The sequence below is a fragment of the Oncorhynchus mykiss genome, chromosome 11 (assembly GCF_057628025.1).
Source record: "Oncorhynchus mykiss isolate SJ-2025 chromosome 11, ASM5762802v1, whole genome shotgun sequence".
Lineage (NCBI taxonomy): Eukaryota > Metazoa > Chordata > Actinopteri > Salmoniformes > Salmonidae > Oncorhynchus > Oncorhynchus mykiss.
Genome location: NC_143032.1, coordinates 3,353,931 through 3,379,267, shown reverse-complemented (window position 1 = coordinate 3,379,267; position 25,337 = coordinate 3,353,931). Strand labels below are relative to the sequence as shown.

Below are 25,337 nucleotides of genomic sequence, written 5' to 3'. Positions count from 1 at the left end.
ATTCAACATGTCAACACTTCTTACAAAGACAAGTAGTGATGAAGTCAATCTCTCCTCCACCATGAGAGATTCACATGCATATTATTAATATTAGTTCTCTGTGTTATTTAGTTGGTTCTCTGTGAACATTTAAGGGCCAGCCGTGCTGCTCTGTTCTGAGCTAACAGTGAACAGTGGTCCAGGTGCAACAAACCTAGAGACTGTAGGACCTGCCTTGTTGATAGTGTTGTTAACCTCTAGCGTCGAGCAATCCCGTATCCGGGAGCGTAATCATAGCCTCAAGCTCATTACCATAACGCAACGTTAACTATTCATGAAAATCGCAAATGAAATGAAATAAATATATTCACTCACAAGCTTAGCCTTTTGTTAACAACACTGTCATCTCAGATTTTCAAAATATGCTTCTCAACCATAGCTACACAAGCATTTGTGTAAGAGTATTGATAGCTAGCATAGCATTAAGCCTAGCATTCAGCAGGCAACATTTTCACAAAAACAAGAAAAGCATTCAAATAAAATAATTTACCTTTGAAGAACTTTGGATGTTTTCAATGAGGAGACTCTCAGTTAGATAGCAAATGTTCATTTTTTCCAAAAATATTATTTGTGTAGGAGAAATCGCTCCGTTTTGTTCATCACGTTTGGCTAAGAAAAACCCCAGAAAATTCAGTCATTACAACGCCAAACTTTTTTCCAAATTAACTCCATAATATCGACAGAAACATAGCAAACCGTTATTTATGATCAAAGCTCAAGGTGTTTTTCACATATCTATTCGATGATAAATCATTCGTGGCAGTTGGGTTTCTCCTTGGAAGCGAACGGAAAAATACACACAGCTGGAGATTACGCAATAATTGCGACGGAGGACACCAAGCGAGCACCTGGTAGATGTAGTGTAAAATGGTCAATCTTCCAATGATATGCCTACAAATGCGTCACAATGCTGCAGACACCTTGGGGAAACGACAGAAAGTGTAAGCTCATTCCTGTTCCATTCACAGCCATATAAGGAGACATTGGAACACAGCGCCTTCAAAATCTGGGGCACTTATCTTTGCAGTTTTGGAAACGTCAGTGTTTTCTTTCCAAAGCTGTCAATTATATGCATAGTCGAGCATCTTTTCGTGACAAAATATCTTGTTTAAAACGGGAACGTTTTTCATCCAAAAATTTAAAGAGCGCCCCCTATATCGAAGAAGTTAAGAAGGTAGAAACTAGCGCCTGTAGGACCTGCCTTGTTGATAGTGCTGTTAAGAAGGTAGAAACTAGGGCCTGTAGGACCTGCCTTGTTGATAGTGCTGTTAAGAAGGTAGAAACTAGGGCCTTTAGGACCTGCCTTGTTGATAGTGCTGTTAAGAAGGCAGAGCAGTGCTTTATTATGGACAGACTTCTCCCCATCTTAGCTACTGTTGTATCAATATGTTTTGACCATGACAGTTTACAATCCAGGGTTACTCCAAGCAGTTTAGTCATCTCAACTCGCTCAATTTCCACATTATTTATTCAACGTTTTAGTTGAGGTTTAGGGAATGATCTGTCCCAAATGCAATGCTTTTAGTGTTGGAAATATTTAGGACTAACGTCTTCCTTGCCACCCACTCTGAAACTAACTGCAGCTTTTTTGTTAAGTGTTGCAGTCATTTCAGTCACTGTAGTAGCTGATGTGTAAAGTGTTGTCATCCGCATACATAGACACTCTGGCTTTACTCAAAGAGCATGTCATTAGTCAAGATTGAAAAGTTAGGGGCCTAAACAGCTGCCCTGGGGAATTCCTGATTCTACCTGGATTATGTTGTAGAGGCTTCCATTAAAGAACACCCTCTGTGTTCTGTTAGACAGGTAACTCTTCATCCACATTATAGCAGGGGGTGTAAAGCCATAACACACAAGTTTTTCCAGCAACAGACTATGATCGATAATGTCAAAAGCCGCACTGAAGTCTGATTTAAAAATATTGTGGGGGCTGTTTTGTTAATTTCTTTCAGCCAATCATGAGTCATTAGTGTAAGTGCTATGCTTGTTGAATGTCCTTCCCTATAACTGTGCTGAAAGTCTGTTGTCAATTTGTTTACTGTAAAATAGCTCTGTATCTGGTCAAACACCATTTGTTCCAGAAGTTTACTAAGGGTTGATAACAGGCTGATTGGTCGGCTATTTGAGCCAGTAAAGGGGGCTTTACTATTCTATTAGGTAGGGGAATGACTTTAGCCTCCCTCCAGGCCTGAGGGGGCACACTTTCTAGTAGGTTTGGATTGAAGATATGGCAAATAGGAGATGCAATATCGTCCTCTATTATCCTCAGTAATTTTCCATCCAAGTTGTCAGACCCCGGGTGGCTTGTCATTGTTGATAGACAACAATAATTATTTCACCTCTTCCACACTCACGTTACGGAATTCAAAATTCCAATTATTGCCTTTCATAATTTGTTCAGATATACTTGGATGTGTAGTGTCCAGCGTTTGTATGCTGGCAATGTCACGCCTAAATTTCCTAATATTGCCAATGAAAGAAAAAAAACATTAATGTAGTAATCAGTGGGAAGATCAGTGGGTTTTGTAATGAATGAGCCATCTGATTCAATGAGTGACAGCCATTAACATTGACAGCCATTGGTGTTACTGTATTTGTAATTATAATGGCCTGTTTTACTGTAGCTGAGGGCTCCACACAAGCCATGCTACACCCACATGTCATACTTTGTGTTTTTCTGTGTATATATCAGGCACAGCCTTCTACATTATCGCTGTGTATTAATCTCCTCTTCCTTCCTCCTCTCTTCTCAAATGATCTTCATCCCTCCTATGTCCCCCAATATCTCTTCATATGGTGATGTTTTTCCTGTTTTAAATGAAAACAGGACTTCTTCCTTCAGAGCTTTCTGTTAGACCAGGGTTCCAACCCTTCTTTCCTCCATACCGCTTTCTCCTAATAACCAACATCCCTCCTTCCTCCCCTGCAGAGTTTCCCGTCAGACGAGGGCTGGCCGTTCGCCAAGTACCTGGGAGCGTGTGGTCGCGTGGTGGCGGTGAACTACGTCGGCGAGGAGCTGTGGTCTTTCTACAATGCTCCGTGGGACAAGAGGGTCGACCTGGCCCGACAGCTGATGGACATCGCTGAGCAGCTCACCAACAACGACTTTGAGTTCGCCCTCTACCTGCTGGACGTGAGCTTCGATAACTTCGCCGTGGGGCCGCGGGACGGAAAGGTCATCGTGGTGGACGGTGAGAACGTCCTGGTGGCCGACAAGAGACTTATCAAACAAAGTGAGTTGTTATTGGCACACCGCCGGGGGGGGGGTTTAAGGTTGCAAAGCTACCAGTAATTTAATCTTTGGCAGTTTTGGTGACTGATTTCATACTTGACAAATGTATACTTTTTTTACGTCTGTGTCCATATTGTCCACGAATTTCTAGTGGATAGACCATATTGTTCATGATAAAATAGCCTAATTCATGAAAAAAAAGCATGTAATCAACAATGTAGTTATTTTAAATTAGCCCCGCAACTCTTCCAATTATTGGCATTTTTCATAACTACCACCAGTTTAGCACCAAAACATTTAAAACAAAGACATAAAAATGATATTTCATGCTGACACCCTCATTTTAAACACCAATGAGATTGACTAAGTTGATGGTTTATGTTTAGGATAATGTGTTACAGCATTGTCATTGTGTTCTTATTTTAAAATAATCTTATTTTATATATTTTACATGTGATAAGGCCACACGGAAGGTCAGAGGTGATTACGGTGTCCTGTGGTGATCTGAAGTACCCAAAAGGAAATTCAATTTCAAATTTGCAACAAGATTTCAGTTTCCATTCGAAATTCAACGTATTATGGACAAACGTCTATTTTTGACGCGTTCATTCCGCACGGCTACCGGGTTGCCGAGCATCATGATTTTGCGCCCAGTGCAGGGCTGAGGAAGACATATATCCACGTTGTCAGGATCTTTTCAAACGTCCAAAATCTACGTCTATTTCTAGTGATCAGGCTGAATATATGAGGTGTCTCTGTCTGTCTGCTGTTTTCTCTGTTGCTATGACACCCAGTGTCTGTGTCCTTTGCATGTTCGTTGTTCTAATGCCGGTGTGTGTCTTTCCTAGCTATCCTTGTTCTGTTACCCCCACCTGCTGTCCTTGTTCTGTTACCCCCACCTGCTGTCCTCTGTCCTTGTTATGTTACCCCCACCTGCTATCCTTGTTCTGTTACCCCCACCTGCTGTCCTTGTTCTGTTACCCCCACCTGCTGTCCTTGTTCTGTTACCCCCACCTGCTGTCCTTGTTCTGTTACCCCCACCTGCTGTCCTCTGTCCTTGTTATGTTACCCCCACCTGCTGTCCTTGTTCTGTTACCCCCACCTGCTGTCCTCTGTCCTTGTTATGTTACCCCCACCTGCTGTCCTTGTTCTGTTACCCCCACCTGCTGTCCTCTGTCCTTGTTATGTTACCCCCACCTGCTATCCTTGTTCTGTTACCCCCACCTGCTGTCCTTGTTCTGATACCCCCACCTGCTGTCCTCTGTCCTTGTTATGTTACCCCCACCTGCTATCCTTGTTCTGTTACCCCCACCTGCTGTCCTTGTTCTGTTACCCCCACCTGCTGTCCTTGTTCTGTTACCCCCACCTGCTATCCTTGTTCTGTTACCCCCACCTGCTGTCCTCTGTCCTTGTTATGTTACCCCCACCTGCTATCCTTGTTCTGTTACCCCCACCTGCTGTCCTTGTTCTGTTACCCCCACCTGCTGTCCTTGTCCTTGTTATGTTACCCCCACCTGCTGTCCTTGTTCTGATACCCCCACCTGCTGTCCTTGTTCTGTTACCCCCACCTGCTGTCCTTGTTCTGTTACCCCCACCTGCTGTCCTCTGTCCTTGTTCTGTTACCCCCACCTGCTGTCCTTGTTCTGTTACCACCACCTGCTGTCCTCTGTCCTTGTTCTGATACCGCCACCTGCTGTCCTCTGTCCTTGTTCTGTTACCCCCACCGGCTGTCCTTGTTCTGTTACCCCCACCTGCTGTCCTTGTTCTGTTACTCCCACCTGCTGTCCTTGTTCTGTTACCCCCACCTGCTGTCCTTGTTCTGTTACCCCCACCTGCTGTCCTTGTTCTGTTACCCCCAACTGCTGTCCTTGTTCTGTTACCACCACCTGCTGTCCTTGTTCTGATACCACCACCTGCTGTCCTTGTTCTGTTACCCCCACCGGCTGTCCTTGTTCTGTTACCCCCACCTGCTGTCCTTGTTCTGTTGTTCTACTACCACACTATACCACCACACTACCACACTATACTCCCACACTGCTATACCATACTCCCACACAACCACACTATACTACCACACTATCCCACTATACTACCACACTATACTCCCACACTACCACACTATACTCCCACACTGCCACACTATAGTACCATACTATACTAGCACACTATACTCCCACACTACCACACTATACTCCCACACTGCCACACTATACTACCACAGTACCACACTATACTAGCACACTATACTACCACACTATACTCCCACACTGCCACACTATACTGCCACACTATACTACCACACTATACTACCACACTACCACACTATAGTACCACACTATACCACCACACTACCACACTATATTACCACACTATATTACCACACTATACTCACACACTATACTGCCACACTATACTACCACACTATACTTCCACAATATACTACCACATTATACTACCACACTACCACACTATACTCCCACACTACCACAATATACCACCACACCATATTACCGCACTATACTACCGCACTATATTACCACACTATACTGCCACACTATACTGCCACACTATACTGCCACACTATACTGCCACACTATATTACCACACTATATTACCGCACTATACTACCGCACTATACTGCCACACTATACTGCCACACTATACTACCACACTATATTACCACACTATACTCCCACACTATACTACCGCACTATACTGCCACACTATACTACCACACTATATTACCACACTATACTCCCACACTACCACACTACACTATACTCCCACACTATACTACTACACTATACTACCACACTATATTACCACACTATACTCCCACACTACACTATACTCCCACACTAACACACTACACTATACTACCACACTACCACACTACACTATACTGCCACACTATACTTCCACACTACCACACTACACTATACTACCACACCACACAACATATTTGACACGTGGATTAAACCTATCTGATGTCAGCATGTGTTTCTCAACCTCTCGTACTCAGTTGTGTGTCTGATCTAGGTTTGGGCTTGGAGAGAATCAACGTGATGTTCCTCAACCTCTCCTCTCGTACTCAGTAGTGTGTCTGATCTAGGTTTGGGCTGGGAGAGGATCAGGGTGATGTTTCTCAACCTAACCTCAACCTCTCGTACTCAGTAGTATGTGTGATCTAGATTTGGGCTGGGAGAGGATCAGGGTGATGTTCCTCAACCTCTCCTCTCATACTCAGTAGTGTCTTTGATCTAGGTTTGGGCTGGGAGAGGGTCAATGTGATGTTTCTCAACCTATCCTCAACCTCTCCTCTCCTACTCAGTAGTGTGTCTGATCTAGGTTTGGGCTGGGAGAGGGTCAGGGTGATGTTCCTCAACCTCTCCTCTCCTACTCAGTAGTGTGTCTGATCTAGGTTTGGGCTGGGAGAGGATCAGGGTGATGTTCCTCAACCTCTCCTCTCGTACTCAGTAGTGTCTTTGATCTAGGTTTGGGCTGGGAGAGGGTCAATGTGATGTTTCTCAACCTATCCTCAACCTCTCCTCTCCTACTCAGTAGTGTGTTTGGGCTGGGAGAGGATCAGGGTGATGTATCTCAACCTATCCTCAACCTCTCGTACTCAGTAGTGTGTCTGATCTAGGTTTGGGCTGGGAGAGGGTCAGGGTGATGTTCCTCAACCTCTCCTCTCATACTCAGTAGTGTCTCTGATCTAGGTTTGGGCTGGGAGAGGGTCAGGGTGATGTTTCTCAACCTATCCTCAACCTCTCGTACTCAGTAGTGTGTCTGATTTCGGTTTGGGCTGGGAGAGGGTCAGGGTGATGTTCCTCAACCTCTCCTCTCATACTCAGTAGTGTGTCTGATCTAGGTTTGGGCTGGGAGAAGATCAGGGTGATGTTTCTCAACCTATCCTCAACCTCTCGTACTCAGTAGTGTGTCTGATCTAGGTTTGGGCTGGGAGAGGGTCAGGGTGATGTTCCTCAACCTCTCCTCTCATACTCAGTAGTGTGTCTGATCTAGGTTTGGGCTGGGAGAGGATCAGGGTGATGTTTCTCAACCTATCCTCAACCTCTCGTACTCAGTAGTGTGTCTGATCTAGGTTTGGGCTGGGAGAGGATCAGGGTGATGTTTCTCAACCTATCCTCAACCTCTCCTCTCCTACTCAGTAGTGTGTCTGATCTAGGTTTGGGCTGGGAGAGGATCAGGGTGATGTTCCTCAACCTCTCCTCTCCTACTCAGTAGTGTGTCTGATCTAGGTTTGGGCTGGGAGAGGGTCAGGGTGATGTTCCTCAACCTCTCCTCTCGTACTCAGTAGTGTGTCTGATCTAGGTTTGGGCTGGGAGAAGATCAGGGTGATGTTTCTCAACCTATCCTCAACCTCTCGTACTCAGTAGTGTGTCTGATCTAGGTTTGGGCTGGGAGAGGATCAGGGTGATGTTTCTCAACCTATCCTCAACCTCTCGTACTCAGTAGTGTGTCTGATCTAGGTTTGGGCTGGGAGAAGATCAGGGTGATGTTTCTCAACCTATCCTCAACCTCTCGTACTCAGTAGTGTGTCTGATCTAGGTTTGGGCTGGGAGAAGATCAGGGTGATGTTTCTCAACCTATCCTCAACCTCTCGTACTCAGTAGTGTGTCTGATCTAGGTTTGGGCTGGGAGAGGGTCAGGGTGATGTTCCTCAACCTCTCCTCTCGTACTCAGTAGTGTGTCTGATCTAGGTTTGGGCTGGGAGAAGATCAGGGTGATGTTTCTCAACCTATCCTCAACCTCTCGTACTCAGTAGTGTGTCTGATCTAGGTTTGGGCTGGGAGAGGATCAGGGTGATGTTTCTCAACCTATCCTCAACCTCTCGTACTCAGTAGTGTCTCTGATCTAGGTTTGGGCTGGGAGAGGATCAGGGTGATGTCCCTCAACCTCTCCTCTCGTACTCAGTAGTGTGTCTGATCTAGGTTTGGGCTGGGAGAAGATCAGGGTGATGTTTCTCAACCTCTCCTCAACCTCTCGTACTCAGTAGTGTGTCTGATCTAGGTTTGGGCTGGGAGAGGATCAGGGTGATGTTCCTCAACCTCTCCTCTCGTACTCAGTAGGGTCTCTGATCTAGGTTTGGGCTGGGAGAGGATCAGGGTGATGTTTCTCAACCTCTCCTCTCGTACTCAGTAGTGTGTCTGATCTAGGTTTGGGCTGGGAGAGGGTCAGGGTGATGTTCCTCAACCTCTCCTCTCGTACTCAGTAGGGTCTCTGATCTAGGTTTGGGCTGGGAGAGGATCAGGGTGATGTTTCTCAACCTCTCCTCTCGTACTCAGTAGTGTGTCTGATCTAGGTTTGGGCTGGGAGAGGATCAGGGTGATGTTCCTCAACCTCTCCTCTCGTACTCAGTAGTGTGTCTGATCTAGGTTTGGGCTGGGAGAAGATCAGGGTGATGTTTCTCAACCTATCCTCAACCTCTCGTACTCAGTAGTGTGTCTGATCTAGGTTTGGGCTGGGAGAGGGTCAGGGTGATGTTCCTCAACCTCTCCTCTCGTACTCAGTAGTGTGTCTGATCTAGGTTTGGGCTGGGAGAGGGTCAGGGTGATGTTTCTCAACCTCTCCTCAACCTCTCGTACTCAGTAGTGTGTCTGATCTAGGTTTGGGCTGGGAGAGGATCAGGGTGATGTTCCTCAACCTCTCCTCTCGTACTCAGTAGTGTGTCTGATCTAGGTTTGGGCTGGGAGAGGATCAGGGTGATGTTTCTCAACCTATCCTCACCCTCTCCTCTCGTACTCAGTAGGGTCTCTGATCTAGGTTTGGGCTGGGAGAGTGTCAGGGTGATGTTTCTCAACCTATCCTCAACCTCTCGTACTCAGTAGTGTGTCTGATCTAGGTTTGGGCTGGGAGAGGATCAGGGTGATGTTTCTCAACCTATCCTCACCCTCTCCTCTCGTACTCAGTAGGGTCTCTGATCTAGGTTTGGGCTGGGAGAGTGTCAGGGTGATGTTTCTCAACCTATCCTCAACCTCTCGTACTCAGTAGTGTGTCTGATCTAGGTTTGGGCTGGGAGAGGGTCAGGGTGATGTTCCTCAACCTCTCCTCTCGTACTCAGTAGTGTGTCTGATCTAGGTTTGGGCTGGGAGAGGATCAGGGTGATGTTCCTCAACCTCTCCTCTCGTACTCAGTAGTGTGTCTGATCTAGGTTTGGGCTGGGAGAGGATCAGGGTGATGTTTCTCAACCTATCCTCTCATACTCAGTAGTGTTTCTGATCTAGGTTTGGGCTGGGAGAGGGTCAGGGTGATGTTCCTCAACCTCTCCTCAACCTCTCCTCTCCTACTCAGTAGTGTGTCTGATCTAGGTTTGGGCTGGGAGAGGATCAGGGTGATGTTCCTCAACCTCTCCTCTCGTACTCAGTAGTATGTGTGATCTAGGTTTGGGCTGGGAGAGGATCAGGGTGATGTTTCTCAACCTATCCTCAACCTCTCGTACTCAGTAGTGTGTCTGATCTAGGTTTGGGCTGGGAGAGGATCAGGGTGATGTTCCTCAACCTCTCCTCTCGTACTCAGTAGTGTGTCTGATCTAGGTTTGGGCTGGGAGAGGATCAGGGTGATGTTCCTCAACCTCTCCTCTCGTACTCAGTAGTGTGTCTGATCTAGGTTTGGGCTGGGAGAGGGTCAGGGTGATGTTTCTCAACCTCTCCTCTCGTACTCAGTAGTGTGTCTGATCTAGGTTTGGGCTGGGAGAGGGTCAGGGTGATGTTCCTCAACCTCTCCTCTCGTACTCAGTAGTGTGTCTGATCTAGGTTTGGGCTGGGAGAGGGTCAGGGTGATGTTCCTCCACCTCTCCTCAACCCCCAAAAACACGGGGAACTAACGCTGCGGCGTTATCTCACGTATTCCAGTCAGTCGTGACAGATGCTGCTAAAGATATAATGGTATATGGTATCCATCCGTGTTGGTACCTATGGAAAGATGCTACAGTTTAGCGGTTGGGCTTTATGTCCGTCGTGTACATTACTATGGAAGCGATGCACAGATCTTAACTAGATTAAGGTGACGTGCTAATTTTGCCCCAGTCTGTCCTTCAAAAGTGATAGCAGCAATAGGTAAACCAAAATGGAACAAACTTTCATATCTTGTCCATGTGGGAGCCATGCCACTAGTTTCCCCTCTAACACCCCATCTACACACACACACACACACACACCTCCCCAGCTCTACAGCAGAGGGTGGGAAAGGCCTTTTTAGATGTGTCCACCTGTAGAAATCGTATTACAATTATAAAACCACTGTCTGTGTGGGACTGGTGCCACCGCTGTGCCCTGTGACAGATTGTGTGTGTGTGTGTCTGCGTGGGAGAGAGAGATGGGGATGGATCGTGACAAACACACACTGAGATAAAATGCTGGCCAAAGTACAAGGTCTGTCACCACAAAAGAGCAGATGGACACTCACCGTGTGTGTGTGTGTGTGTGTGTGTGTGTGTGTGTGTGTGTGTGTGTGTGTGTGTGTGTGTGTGTGTGTGTGTGTGTGTGTGTGTACACAATGTAGCTTATACAGTGCATACTGAAAGTATTCAGACCCCTTGACTTTGTCCATATTTTGTTACATTACAGCCTTATTCTAAAAATTATTCAATTGTTATTTTTTCCCTCATCAATCGACACCCCATAATGACAAAGCAACAACAGTTTTATATTTTTTTTTTACATTTTTGCTAATTGAACATAAATTTAAAAAAAAGGGGAACAAATATATATTACATTTACATATTACAACAAATATATATTACATTTAGTCAGTACTTTATTAAAACACCTTTGGCAGCGATTACAGTCTTCTTCGGTATGAGTTTCTCCCATTCTTCTCTGCAGAGCCTGGGCTCTGGCTGGGCCACTCAAGGACATTCAGAGACTTGTCCCGAAGCCACTACTGCATTGTCTTGGCTGTGCGCTTAGGGTTGTTGTCCTGTTGGAAGGTGAACCTCCGCACCAGTCCGAGGTCCTGAGCTCTCTGGAGCAGGTTTTCATCAAGGATCTCTCTGTACTTTGCTCCATTCATCGTTAACTCGATAATCATTAGTCCCTGCCGCATGATGCCAAATGCCATGGTACCATGGTATTTTGCCTTTATGTAAGTTTTGCACATGCCTTTGCATTCTCTTAACCAGCTTCACCTGGAATGCTTTTCCAATATTCTTGAAGGAGTTCCCACATATGCTGAGCACTTGTTGGCTGTTTTTCCTTCACTCTGCGGTCCAACTCATCCCAAACCATCTCAATTGGGTTGAGGTCGGGTGATTGGAGGCCAGGTCATCTGATGCAGCACTGATGCAGCACTCAATCACTCTCCTTCTTGGTCAAATAGCCCTTTACACAGCCTGGAGGTGTGTTGAGTCATTGTCCTGTTGAAAAACAAACGATAGTCCCACTAAGCGCAAACCTGATGGAATGGTGTATCACTGCAGAATGCTGTCGTAGCCCTGATGGTTAAGTCTGCCCTGAATTATAAATAAATCACAGACCTTGTCACCAGCAAAGCACCATCACACCACCTCCTCCATGCTTCACGGCTGGGACCACAAAGGCGAAGATCATCCGTTCACCTACTCTGCGTCTACCAAGGCGGTTGGAACCAAAAATCTCCAATTTGGACTCATCAGACCAAAGGACAGATTTCCACTGGTCTAATGTCCATTGCTCGTGTTTCTTGGCCCAAACAAGTATCTTCTTATTATTGGTGTTTAGTAGTGGTTTCTTTGCAGAAATTCAACCATGAAAGCCTGATTCACGCAGTCTCCTCTGAATTGTTGATGTTGAGATGTGTATGTTACTTGAACTCTGTGAAGCATTTATTTGGGCTGCAATCTGAGGTGCAGTTAAATCTAATGAACTTATCCTCTGCAGCAGAGGTCATTCTGAGTCTTCATTTCCTGTGGCGGCCCATGAGAGCCAGCTTCATTATAGCTCTTGATGGTTTTCGTGACGGCACTTGAAGAAACTTTAAAACTTCTTGAAATGTTCCGGATTGACTTCATGTCTTAAAGTAATGATGGACTGTCGTTTCTCTTTGCTTATTTGAGCTGTTCTTGCCATAATATGGACTTGGTATTTTACCAAAATAGTGCCATCTTCTGTATTCCACCACTACCATGTCACAACACAACTGATTGGCTGTTGTTCAGGGACACATTATTCCATTTCTGTTAGTCACATGTCTGTGGAACTTGTTCAGTTTATGTCTCAGATGTTGAATCTTGTTATGTTCATACAAATATTTACACATGTTAAGTTTGAAAATAAACGCAGTTGACAGTGAGAGGACGTTTCTTCTTTTTTTTGCTGAGGTTATGTAGATGTAGGGAGGGTAGTTAAGGTAGGTAGGTAGGGTAGTTAAGGTAGGTAGGTAGGTAGGTAGGTAGGTAGGTAGGTAGGTAGGTAGGTAGGTAGGTAGGTAGGTAGGTAGGTAGGGTAGTTGGATAGGTAGGTAGGGTAGTTGGGTAGGGTAGTTGGGTAGGTGGGTAGGGTAGTTGGGTAGGTGGGTAGGTAGGTAGGGTAGTTGGGTAGGTAGGTAGGTAGGGTAGTTGGGTAGGGTAGTTGGGTGGGTGGGTGGGTAGTGTTAGGTAGGTGGGTAGGTAGTGTAGGTGGGTAGGTAGGTAGGGTAGTTGGGTAGGTAGGTAGGGTAGTTGGGTAGGTAGGTAGGGTAGTTTGGTAGGTAGGTAGGGTAGTTGGGTAGGTAGGTAGGTAGGGTAGTTGGGTAGGGTAGTTGGGTGGGTGGGTGGGTAGGTAGGTAGGTAGGTTGGGTAGTTAGGTAGGGTAGTTGGATAGGTAGGTAGGGTAGTTGGGTAGGGTAGTTGGGTAGGTGGGTAGGTAGGTAGGGTAGTTGGGTAGGTAGGTAGGTAGGGTAGTTGGGTAGGGTAGTTGGGTAGGGTAGTTGGGTGGGTGGGTGGGTAGTGTTAGGTAGGTGGGTAGGTAGTGTAGGTGGGTAGGTAGGTAGGGTAGTTGGGTAGGTAGGTAGGGTAGTTGGGTAGGTAGGTAGGGTAGTTTGGTAGGTAGGTAGGGTAGTTGGGTAGGTAGGTAGGTAGGGTAGTTGGGTAGGGTAGTTGGGTGGGTGGGTAGTGTTAGGTAGGTAGGTAGGTAGGGTAGGTGGGTAGGTAGGTAGGGTAGTTGGGTAGTTAGGTAGGGTAGTTGGATAGGTAGGTAGGGTAGTTGGGTAGGTAGGTAGGGTAGTTTGGTAGGTAGGTAGGGTAGTTGGGTAGGTAGGTAGGTAGGGTAGTTGGGTAGGGTAGTTGGGTGGGTCGGTAGTGTTAGGTAGGTGGGTAGGTAGGGTAGGTGGGTAGGTAGGTAGGTACAGATCTGAGACTGAAAGACACCTAAACCTGAGGTAAAATGTTGTCTATTTAAATAGAGGCTGATTTGACTTTCAATTCCATCATGCAAACCGTTTCAGCAGGTATCTGGTTTCCTGCCAAAATCACACCATCTATGTGTAGTAGAGTCAGTGTAGCTAATAGTAATAATGCTGATTATAGTGTACATGGTAAGCTATTGTCCTTTTAGGTATAGCATACCAATAGGAGAGATTTGCCCCGCTGGCTTTTGTAAAACAAATGCACACAACACAACGTTTTTCGAAGCAGGTCTGGTAAAATGTAACTGCTTTGTGGTGTGGTACTGGTATTCTGTGTATTTGAACCGATGGCGTCTCGGGGTGATTTGGAACGGAGAGCGAGTGGTGTGAGGAGAATCCTGCTCATCTTTACATGGAGGTGCCTGATATCAGGGTAGGAGGAACTAACAAATCTCTTCCTTTTCATTTGAATTGGAAATAATCTGGTGTGTTTCCTGGTTGGGAAGGAAGGTGATTGGAACACATTTACATTTTTTGTATTTTTTTTATTTAACCTTTAATTCACTTAAGAACAAACTCTTATTTACAATGACGGCCTACTCTGGAGTTTCAGAGAAAGAAGCAACGAAGTACATGAATTTTCCTGTGCTTCACCTTGGTGTATAGACCCACACGGTGCCTGAATTCAGAAATAGATTAAATGTTGTTGTTTTTCCTCATCCATCTAGACACCTCATTCCTCATAATGACAGTAAAAACAGATATCTAATTTACATAAGTATTCACACCCCTGAGTCAATACATGTTACAGTCAGTCACCTTTGGTAATGATTACAACTTGCTAGGGAAGACTAAGAGCTTTGCACACCTGGATTGTACAATATATGCACATTATTATTTTAAAAAATTATTCAAGCTGTTGGTTGTTGATTATTGCTAGACGGCCATATCACTTATGTGATATTTCAGTCTATTTTTTTTATACATTGCTTTGTCATTATGGGGTATTGTGTGTAGTTTAATGGGGGGTGGGGGCAATTTAAATCCATTTTAGAATAAGGCTGTGACAATGTGGAAAAAGTCAAGGAGTCTGAATACATTCCGACGATACTCTGTTGATATCACATACATTATCAAGCATTTCACACGTTATTCAGATACTGACTGTTAGCACTTGGTGGTCTATAGCAGCTTCCCACCAGAATGGGCTTTAGGTGAGGCAGATGAACCTGTAGCCATATTACTTCAACAGTATTTAACATTATCCAGATACTGACTGTCTATAGCAGCTTCCCACCAGAATGGGCTTTAGGTGAGGCAGATGAACCTGTAGCCATATTACTTCAACAGTATTTAACATTATCCAGATACTGACTGTCTATAGCAGCTTCCCACCAGAATGGGCTTTAGGTGAGGCAGATGAACCTGTAGCCATATTACTACAACAGTATTTAACATTATCCAGATACTGACTGTCTATAGCAGCTTCCCACCAGAATGGGCTTTAGGTGAGGCAGATGAACCTGTAGCCATATTTCTTCAACAGTATTTAACATTATCCAGATACTGACTGTCTATAGCAGCTTCCCACCAGAATGGGCTTTAGGTGAGGCAGATGAACCTGTAGCCATATTACTACAACAGTATTTAACATTATCCAGATACTGACTGTCTATAGCAGCTTCCCACCAGAATGGGCTTTAGGTGAGGCAGATGAACCTGTAGCCATATTACTACAACAGTATTTAACATTATCCAGATACTGACTGTCTATAGCAGCTTCCCACCAGAATGGGCTTTAGGTGAGGCAGATGAACCTGTAGCCATATTACTTCAACAGTATTTAACATGAGATCCTCTCTAATCTTTACAGGAATGTGGTTCTGAATGTAAACAGCAAACACCTCCACCTTTGGCATTTCTGTATTTTTTGCTACTGCTGTATCATAAAAGCTATTATCTAAAAAAAATTATTTCAGAGATTGTCAGAATATGAATGTCATCTGTTACTAGCAAATTATTAATTTCATGAACCTTGTTTCTTAAGCCACACATGTATGTAACTATTTTTAGCACTTTTCTGGGGTGCTTGATTTTTTTCCCTTTAACTTGTTAACGGGCTTGCAGCCATAACGAGATAATTGGCATCAACAACCGCTGAATAGCATTCAATGAATATTACAAAAAATATTTATATTCATGAAATCACAAGTGCAATATAGGAAAACACAGCTTAGCCTTTTGTTAATCACCCTGTCGTCTCAGATTTTTAAATGATGCTTTACAGTGAGAGCAATCCAAGTGTTTGTGTTTGTTTATCGATCACTAGACAAAACATTAAGTACACTTAGCATCAGTTAGCTTGGTCACAAAAATCAGAAAAGCAATCAAATTAATAGTTTACCTTTGATCTTCGGATGTTTTCACGAGACTCCCAGTTACACAACAAATGTTCCATAAAGATTATTTTTATATCCAAAATAACGCGACAAACAAACGGAGGTATGTTCAGAAATCCACAGGAAAGAGCGGTCACGACAACGCAGACAAATTCCAAATAGTTTCTCACAGTAGGAGAGGGAAAAGCAATACCTATCCAAACTCTGTTGCGCGAGCAAAACTCATGTGACCACTTGACGCGATGTTATCGTTCTGGCTCATTTTTCAAAATAAAAGCCTGAAACTATGTCTGAAGACTGTTGACACCTTGAGGAAGCGATAGGGAAAGGAATGTGGTTGATATCCCTTTAAATGGAGCAAACTGAGGCTATGGAACATGGAGTTTTCAAAATAGAAGCCACTTCCTGTTTTGATTTTCCTCTGGGTTTCGCCTGCAATATCAGTTTTGTTATACTCACAGACAATATATTGACAGTTTTGGAAACTTTAGTGTTTTCTATCCAATACTAATAATAACATGCATATATTAGCAACTGAGACTGAGGAGCTGGCCGTTTACATTGGGCAGCTTTTCATCCAAGCTACTCAATACTGCCCCTGCAGCCATAAGAAGTTAACTAACCTCCAAACGAGCTTCAATGCCATACAACTCTCCTTCCGTGGCCTCCAACTGCTCTTAAACACTAGTAAAACCAAATGCATGCTTGGTATTTGTAGTTGTCCACATATTCTAAGTCAGAATCGTCCAATCTAGAATTGGCTTCCTATTTCGCAAAAAGCCTCATTCACTCACGCCGCCAAACATACCCTCGTAAAACTGACTATCCTACCGATCCTCGACTTTGGTGACGTCATTTACAAAATAGCTTCCAGAAGTAGACATGCTCATGTTATTTATGTTTGAGTTGATAGTGCAGGTTCAGCTGCACACAGTGGACTTCCTACTAGGGCACACTGCCTCAGTTCTAACAATACAACTCTGGCACATGATTCCAGTATACAATAACTGTGGAATCAGCAGAGGCATTCAGGGCAGTTAGAGGGACATAAATTAGGTTACTTACATTGTGTCTTCCAACACCCCCTGGTGTAATGTACATATGCTGAAGCATTATGACGACCCAGTGACACAACTTGTAGGTATTGACTGAGCTGGGCTTTGGGTCATTGATAAATGTGTCTTAACGCAGCCTTATAGTGCTGTGAAAGGATCCAAGAACACAAATTATTTGGGTGGATCCCATCCTCCTCATAAAAAAAAATCTCTAGACCACCTTAAAGCAGGAAGTACCAGTGACTCGCTCAATACGGAAGTGGTCGGATGCCGCAGATGCTACGCTACAGGACTGTTTCGCTAGCGCAGACTGGAATATGTTTATGTGATTCATCCAATGGCATTGAGGAGTACACCACCTCAGTCATCGGCTTCATTAAAAAAACATTGGCTAGTAACCGACAGGCCGCTGGGCTCGAATACCCGAGCCGACAAGGTGAAAACAAATCTGTCACTATTCCCATATGTATTGTTGGGTCCTTCTCAGTCTGTCACTTAGCCGTGATGTTTGATACTTCTGAAACTTTTTAAATGTAATTATCCTCACCTTGAGCATGTGTATTTCTGGCTCAGTCTTAATCTGTCTTTGTCAAATAACTCTGAGCTGAAAGGGCCCATCTGCAAAAGGGGGCCGCAGATGGGACCCTAGCTAGCTGGCGGGGCATTGTGTGTGTGTGTGTGTGTGTGTGTGGGGGGGGATTTGTTGGTTGGTTGGTTTTTCGCAGATGGGACCTAAAGTCCCCACAAGGACAGTAAAACAAGGAGAATTAAACCTCCCCATGAGGACAAAGGCTATTTTAAGCTCAAGGGTTAGGGTTACAATTAGGTTGAGCGTAAGGGGTTGTGGTAAGGTTATGGTTGTGGTAAGGTTATGGTTGTGGTAAGGTTATGGTTGTGGTAAGGTTATGGTTATGGTAAGGGGTTGTGGTATGGTTGTGGTTATGGTAAGGGGTTGTGGTAAGGTTATGGTTGTGGTAAGGGGTTGTGGTAAGGGGTTATGGTTGTGGTAAGGGGTTGTGGTAAGGTTATGGTTGTGGTAAGGGGTTATGGTTGTGGTAAGGGGTTATGGTTGTGGTAAGGGGTTGTGGTAAGGGGTTGTGGTAAGGGGTTATGGTAAGGTTATGGTTGTGGGAAGGGGTTGTGGTAAGGGGTTATGGTTGTGGTAAGGGGTTGTGGTAAGGGGTTATGGTTGTGGTAAGGGTTGAGGTTAAGGAAAATAGGATTCTGAATGTAAATGTCATTCCCAACAAGGATAGAAGAACATACATAGTCGTCAGTAGCAGTGGGATCGAGTCATCCTGACAGTAGGACCACTGCATTAGGGTTGTGGTAAGGGGGAACATACATAGTCGTCAGTAGCAGTGGGATTGAGTCATCCTGACAGTAGGACCACTGCATTAGGGTTGTGGTAAGGGGGAACATACATAGTCGTCAGTAGCAGTGGGATCGAGTCATCCTGACAGTAGGACCACTGCATTAGGGTTGTGGTAAGGGGGAACATACATAGTCGTCAGTAGCAGTGGGATCGAGTCATCCTGACAGTAGGACCACTGCATTAGGGTTGTGGTAAAGGGGAACATACATAGTCGTCAGTAGCAGTGGGATTGAGTCATCCTGACAGTAGGACCACTGCATTAGGGTTGTGGTAAGGGGGAACATACATAGTCGTCAGTAGCAGTGGGATTGAGTCATCCTGACAGTAGGACCACTGCATTAGGGTTGTGGTAAGGGGGAACATACATAGTCGTCAGTAGCAGTGGGATCGAGTCATCCTGACAGTAGGACCACTGCATTAGGGTTGTGGTAAAGGGGAACATACATAGTCGTCAGTAGCAGTGGGATTGAGTCATCCTGACAGTAGGACCACTGCATTAGGGTTGTGGTAAGGGGGAACATACATAGTCGTCAGTAGCAGTGGGATTGAGTCATCCTGACAGTAGGACCACTGCATTAGGGTTGTGGTAAGGGGGAACATACATAGTCGTCAGTAGCAGTGGGATCGAGTCATCCTGACAGTAGGACCACTGCATTAGGGTTGTGGTAAAGGGGAACATACATAGTCGTCAGTAGCAGTGGGATTGAGTCATCCTGACAGTAGGACCACTGCATTAGAACGGCTGATCTCTGATTATATTTGAATCCTCAGGGATCATCGTCCTCTCCAACTATTGATCTCCAACTGCTTCATCATCATGAGATGTTTTTGACTCTATAAACCTCCCTAAACACCGTTTTGTCCTCTATAAACCTGCCTAAACAGTGTTGTCCTCTATCAACATGCCTAAACAGTGTTGTCCTCTATAAACCTGCCTAAACAGTGTTGTCCCCTATAAACCTGCCTAAACAGTGTTGTCCCCTATCGACTCTATAAACCTGCCTAAACAGTGTTGTCCTCTATAAACCTGCCTAAACAGTGTTGTCCTCTATAAACTTGCCTAAACAGTGTTGTCCTCTATAAACCTGCCTAAACAGTGTTGTCCTCTATAAACCTGCCTAAACAGTGTTGTCCTCTATAAACCTGCCTAAACAGTGTTGTCCCCTATAAACCTGCCTAAACAGTGTTGTCCCCTATCGACTCTATAAACCTGCCTAAACAGTGTTGTCCTCTATAAACCTGCCTAAACAGTGTTGTCCTCTATAAACCTGCCTAAACAGTGTTGTCCTCTATAAACCTGCCTAAACAGTGTTGTCCCCTATAAACCTGCCTAAACAGTGTTGTCCCCTATCGACTCTATAAACCTGCCTAAACAGTGTTGTCCTCTATAAACCTGCCTAAACAGTGTTGTCCCCTATAAACCTGCCTAAACAGTGTTGTCCCCTATCGACTCTATAAACCTGCCTAAACAGTGTTGTCCTCTATAAACCTGCCTAAACAGTGTTGTCCTCTATAAACCTGCCTAAACAGTGTTGTCCTCTATAAACCTGCCTAAACAGTGTTGTCCCCTATAAACCTGCCTAAACAGTGTTGTCCCCTATCGACTCTATAAACCTGCCTAAACAGTGTTGTCCTCTATAAACCTGCCTAAACAGTGTTGTCCTCTATAAACCTGCCTAAACAGTGTTGTCCTCTATAAACCTGCCTAAACAGTGTTGTCCCCTATAAACCTGCCTAAACAGTGTTGTCCCCTATCGACTCTATAAACCTGCCTAAACAGTGTTGTCCTCTATAAACCTGCCTAAACAGTGTTGTCCTCTATAAACCTGCCTAAACAGTGTTGTCCTCTATAAACCTGCCTAAACAGTGTTGTCCTCTATAAACCTGCCTAAACAGTGTTGTCCTCTATAAACCTGCCTAAACAGTGTTGTCCTCTATAAACCTGCCTAAACAGTGTTGTCCTCTATAAAAATGCCTAAACAGTGTTGTCCTCTATAAACCTGCCTAAACAGTGTTGTCCTCTATAACCCTGCCTAAACAGTGTTGTCCTCTATAAACCTGCCTAAACAGTGTTGTCCTCTATAAACCTGCCTAAACAGTGTTGTCCTCTATAAACCTGCCTAAACAGTGTTGTCCTCTATAAACCTGCCTAAACAGTGTTGTCCTCTATAAACCTGCCTAAACAGTGTTGTCCTCTATAAACCTGCCTAAACAGTGTTGTCCTCTATAAACCTGCCTAAACAGTGTTGTCCTCTATCGACTCTATAAACCTGCCTAAACAGTGTTGTCCTCTATAAACCTGCCTAAACAGACAGTGAAATATAACAGTGTTGTCCTCTATAAACCTGCCTAAACAGTGTTGTCCTCTATAAACCTGCCTAAACAGACAGTGAAATATAACAGTGTTGTCCTCTATAAACCTGCCTGAACAGACAGTGAAATATAACATGCTCTGAAGGAAAGTGTCCAAATGTTGGTTGGTTCCATAAAACAGGAAAGTGGTTGTTCTATTTCTGCCAGATTAAATGTTTTTAATGAGTTTGTTGACTGGTTGTAATGTATCCCAAATTCATTTCTATAATTGCTTCTGATGTCACCAGACACTTGCGGTAATCTCCTTCAGGGCCTCGTCGTGTAAGATTTTCCATGTTGATTATTTTCCAACGACACATCATGCCAATTTGAAAATGTATTTTAAAAATAGACCCCATCTAAGCAGCCATTTTGAGACACCCCCCTTCAAGCTGCCAGGATGGTCCCATGGTAGACCGGTGTTTGTTTCCCAGAGTCTAGATCAATTCCAGCTTATTGGAAGAGGATCTGATCCGAAACAATGATACGAATATTAAATTATACATTTACTGCTGTTGAAATGTACTAGACTCAATCCCTCTTGTCACATTATTCCTAGTGATATCATATCCGTGTCTTTTAGTCCCTGGTTTCCGTTTTAGACGAGCGACCAGGAAGATTTTATTTCATTGTACATTTTGAGAAATGACCCAGTCATCCATATCCATTGGGTGTGTAAAGCCATCGAGGCCGTCCAACCCCCTGCATCGAGGAATAATTTGACCAAATGACGAGCCACATTTACTTGTCCTTAATTAAACAGCCTATAACGAATTACAAAAAAACACTATTCCTTTGTGTGTTTCAATGTGTAGGATATTCACAAACTTTATAGCCTGTTGTTTTATTGGTTTTTACTTTCCTAAAACGATAATTGTTCAGCTGTCAGAAATTTGAGAACTAAGTGTATCAGGACATTGCATGCATAGACCTATAGGCTTAGTCCACTGTATGATATTAATGTGTGTGTGTGTGTGTATGTGTGTGAAGCTTAGGCTTAGCCTTAGCCCCAGAGAGAGAGAGAGATACCAGCGGCTACGACACCGAAATGAATTTATTTTCAGTACAGAAGGAGGCTAATTCATACAGGAGGAGGCTAATTCATACAGGAGGAGGCTAATTCATACAGGAGGAGGCTAATTCATACAGGAGGAGGCTAATTCGTTAGTTTTCAATAAGAATATTTTCATATATATACACACACACACTGCTCAAAAAAATAAAGGGAACACTAAAATAACACATCCTAGATCTGAATGAATGAAATATTCTTATTAAATACTTTTTTCTTAACATAGTTGAATGTGCTGACAACAAAATCACACAAAAATGATCAATGGAAATCAAATTTATCAACCCATGGAGGTCTGGATTTGGAGTCACACTCAAAATTAAAGTGGAAAACCACACTACAGGCTGATCCAACTTTGATGTAATGTCCTTAAAACAAGTCAAAATGAGGCTCAGTAGTGTGTGTGGCCTCCACGTGCCTGTATGACCTCCCTACAACACCTGGGCATTCTCCTGATGAGGTGGCGGATGGTCTCCTCCCAGACCTGGACTAAAGCATCCGCCAACTCCTGGACAGTCTGTGGTGCAACGTGGCATTGGTGGATGGAGCGAGACATGATGTCCCAGATGTGCTCAATTGGATTCAGGTCTGGGGAACGGGCGGGCCAGTCCATAGCATCAATGCCTTCCTCTTGCAGGAACTGCTGAAACACTCCAGCCACATGAGGTCTAGCATTGTCTTGCATTAGGAGGAACCCAGGGCCAACCGCACCAGCATATGGTCTCACAAGGGGTCTGAGGATCTCATCTCGGAACCCAATGGCATTCAGGCTACCTCTGGCGAGCACATGGAGGGCTGTGCGGCCCCCCCAAATAAATGCCACCCCACACCATGACTGACCCACCACCAAACCGGTCATGCTGGAGGATGTTGCAGGCAGCAGAACGTTCTCCACGGCGTCTCCAGACTCTGTCACGTCTGTCATGTGCTCAGTGTGAACCTGCTTTCATCTGTGAAGAGCACAGGGCGCCAGTGGCGAATTTGCCAATCTTGGTGTTCTCTGGCAAATGCCAAACGTCCTGCACAGTGTTGGGCTGTAAGTCAAATCAAATCAAATTTATTTATATAGCCCTTCGTACATCAGCTGATATCTCAAAGTGCTGTACAGAAACCCAGTCTAAAACCCCAAACAGCAAGCAATGCAGGTGTAGAAGCACGGTGGCTAGGAAAAACTCCCTAGAAAGGCCAAAACCTAGGAAGAAACCTAGAGGAACCAGGCTATGTGGGGTGGCCAGTCCTCTTCTGGCTGTGCCGGGTGGAGATTATAACAAAACATGGTCAAGATGTTCAAATGTTCATAAATGACCAGCATGGTCGAATAATAATAAGGCAGAACAGTTGAAACTGGAGCAGCAGCACAGTCAGGTGGACTGGGGACAGCAATGAGTCATCATGTTAGGTATTCCTGGGGCATGGTCCTAGGGCTCAGGTCCTCCGAGAGAGAGAAAGAAAGAGAATTAGAGAGAGCATATGTGGGATGGCCAATCCTCTTCTGGCTGTGCCGGGTGGAGATTATAACAGAACATGGCCAAGATGTTCAAATGTTCATAAATTACCAGCATGGTTGAATAATAATAAGGCAGAACAGTTGAAACTGGAGCAGCAGCACAGCCAGGTGGACTGGGGACAGCAAGGAGTCATCATGTCAGGTAGTCCTGGGGCATGGTCCTAGGGCTCAGGTCCTCCGAGAGAGAGAAAGAGAGAAGGAGAGAATTAGAGAACACACACTTAGATTCACACAGGACACCGAATAGGACAGGAGAAGTACTCCAGATATAACAAACTGACCCTAGCCCCCCGACACATAAACTACTGCAGCATAAATACTGGAGGCTGAGACAGGAGGGGTCAGGAGACACTGTGGCCCATTCCGAGGACACCCCCGGACAGGGCCAAACAGGAAGGATATAACCCCACCCACTTTGCCAAAGCACAGCCCCCACACCACTAGAGGGATATCTTCAACCACCAACTTACCATCCTGAGACAAGGCTGAGTATAGCCCACAAAGTGTAAGTGTTCCCTTTATTTTTTGAGCAGTGTATATATAAGCATCATATTGTTAGAAATAACTCTGGTAGAGCTGAAACATTCTTCCTCACCTCAAGTTCAGCTGCTGGAGCGCCGGTGCGTGCTGCCTTCATACCATAGACCTGCAGTAAAATAGGTTAATAGCCACAACACACCAAACCTTCACAAAAATGTAGAAACTTCATTAACGTAATATCAAGAGTATTTTATATCAAACACAACATTACAGTTGGAATGTAATTTGGCCAATGAAAATGGTTAAACAGAATGAAACAAAACACTTCCGAACTGGTTTAAACCTTGACAGAAGTTTTGAACAGGCTATATTGCAGAAATGACCGAGTGCCTACTGTACCCAACGAATGACAGCGATGGGCTAATGATATAGATTTTTTACAACAGGCTTACTTATAACCTATCTTCAACTACATACGGAGTAATTAAAAAGACAGATATCAATAATAATGAAATACGAGAGGGGGAAAAAAATGCATCCTACCTGAATAGCGGGTTGCACAGTAGCCTGCGTTCTTCTCATCTTTGTCCACTACTCTTAACTCTTCGATACAAAGGACGTTCCCGTAGCAGGACTAGAGACTAACATTTCCCCCTGGTGCCACTAAGTTTTTCTGTTTGTGGCCCCATGATGTGGCGTCACGAACAATACCAACATTAAAAGTGGCTGAGCTACGGAGGTAAAGTGGCTGAGCTACGGTGGTAAAGTGGCTGAGTGGCTGAGCTACGGAGGTAAAGTGGCTGAGCTACGGTGGTAAAGTGGCTGAGCTACGGTGGTAAAGTGGCTGAGCTACGGTGGTAAAGTGGCTGAGCTACGGTGGTAAAGTGGCTGAGCTACGGTGGTAAAGTGGCTGAGCTACGGAGGTAAAGTGGCTGAGCTACGGAGGTAAAGTGGCTGAGCTACGGAGGTAAAGTGGCTGAGCTACGGAGGTAAAGTGGCTGAGCTACGGAGGTAAAGTGGCTGAGCTACGGAGGTAAAGTGGCTGAGCTACGGAGGTAAAGTGGCTGAGCTACGGAGGTAAAGTGGCTGAGCTACGGAGGTAAAGTGGCTGAGCTACGGAGGTAAAGTGGCTGAGCTACGGAGGTAAAGTGGCTGAGCTACGGAGGTAAAGTGGCTGAGCTACGGAGGTAAAGTGGCTGAGCTACGGAGGTAAAGTGGCTGAGCTACGGAGGTAAAGTGGCTGAGCTACGGAGGTAAAGTGGCTGAGCTACGGAGGTAAAGTGGCTGAGCTACGGAGGTAAAGTGGCTGAGTGGCTGAGCTACGGAGGTAAAGTGGCTGAGCTACGGAGGTAAAGTGGCTGAGCTACGGAGGTAAAGTGGCTGAGCTACGGAGGTAAAGTGGCTGAGCTACGGAGGTAAAGTGGCTGAGCTACGGAGGTAAAGTGGCTGAGCTACGGAGGTAAAGTGGCTGAGCTACGGAGGTAAAGTGGCTGAGCTACGGAGGTA

General features: G+C 44.9%; 1 protein-coding gene across 2 annotated transcripts in view; it reads left to right on the top strand.

Moving 5' to 3' along the window:
- Window positions 1–25,337, top strand: part of LOC110535171 (divergent protein kinase domain 2A) — an 80,719-nt gene that overhangs the window by 51,918 nt on the left and 3,464 nt on the right. For both annotated transcript variants that reach the window (XM_036934662.2, XM_036934663.2), the window contains exon 3: window positions 2,969–3,272. In XM_036934662.2, coding sequence (XP_036790557.1) covers window positions 2,969–3,272 — 304 coding nt within the window. The remainder of the gene's footprint in view (window positions 1–2,968; window positions 3,273–25,337) is intronic.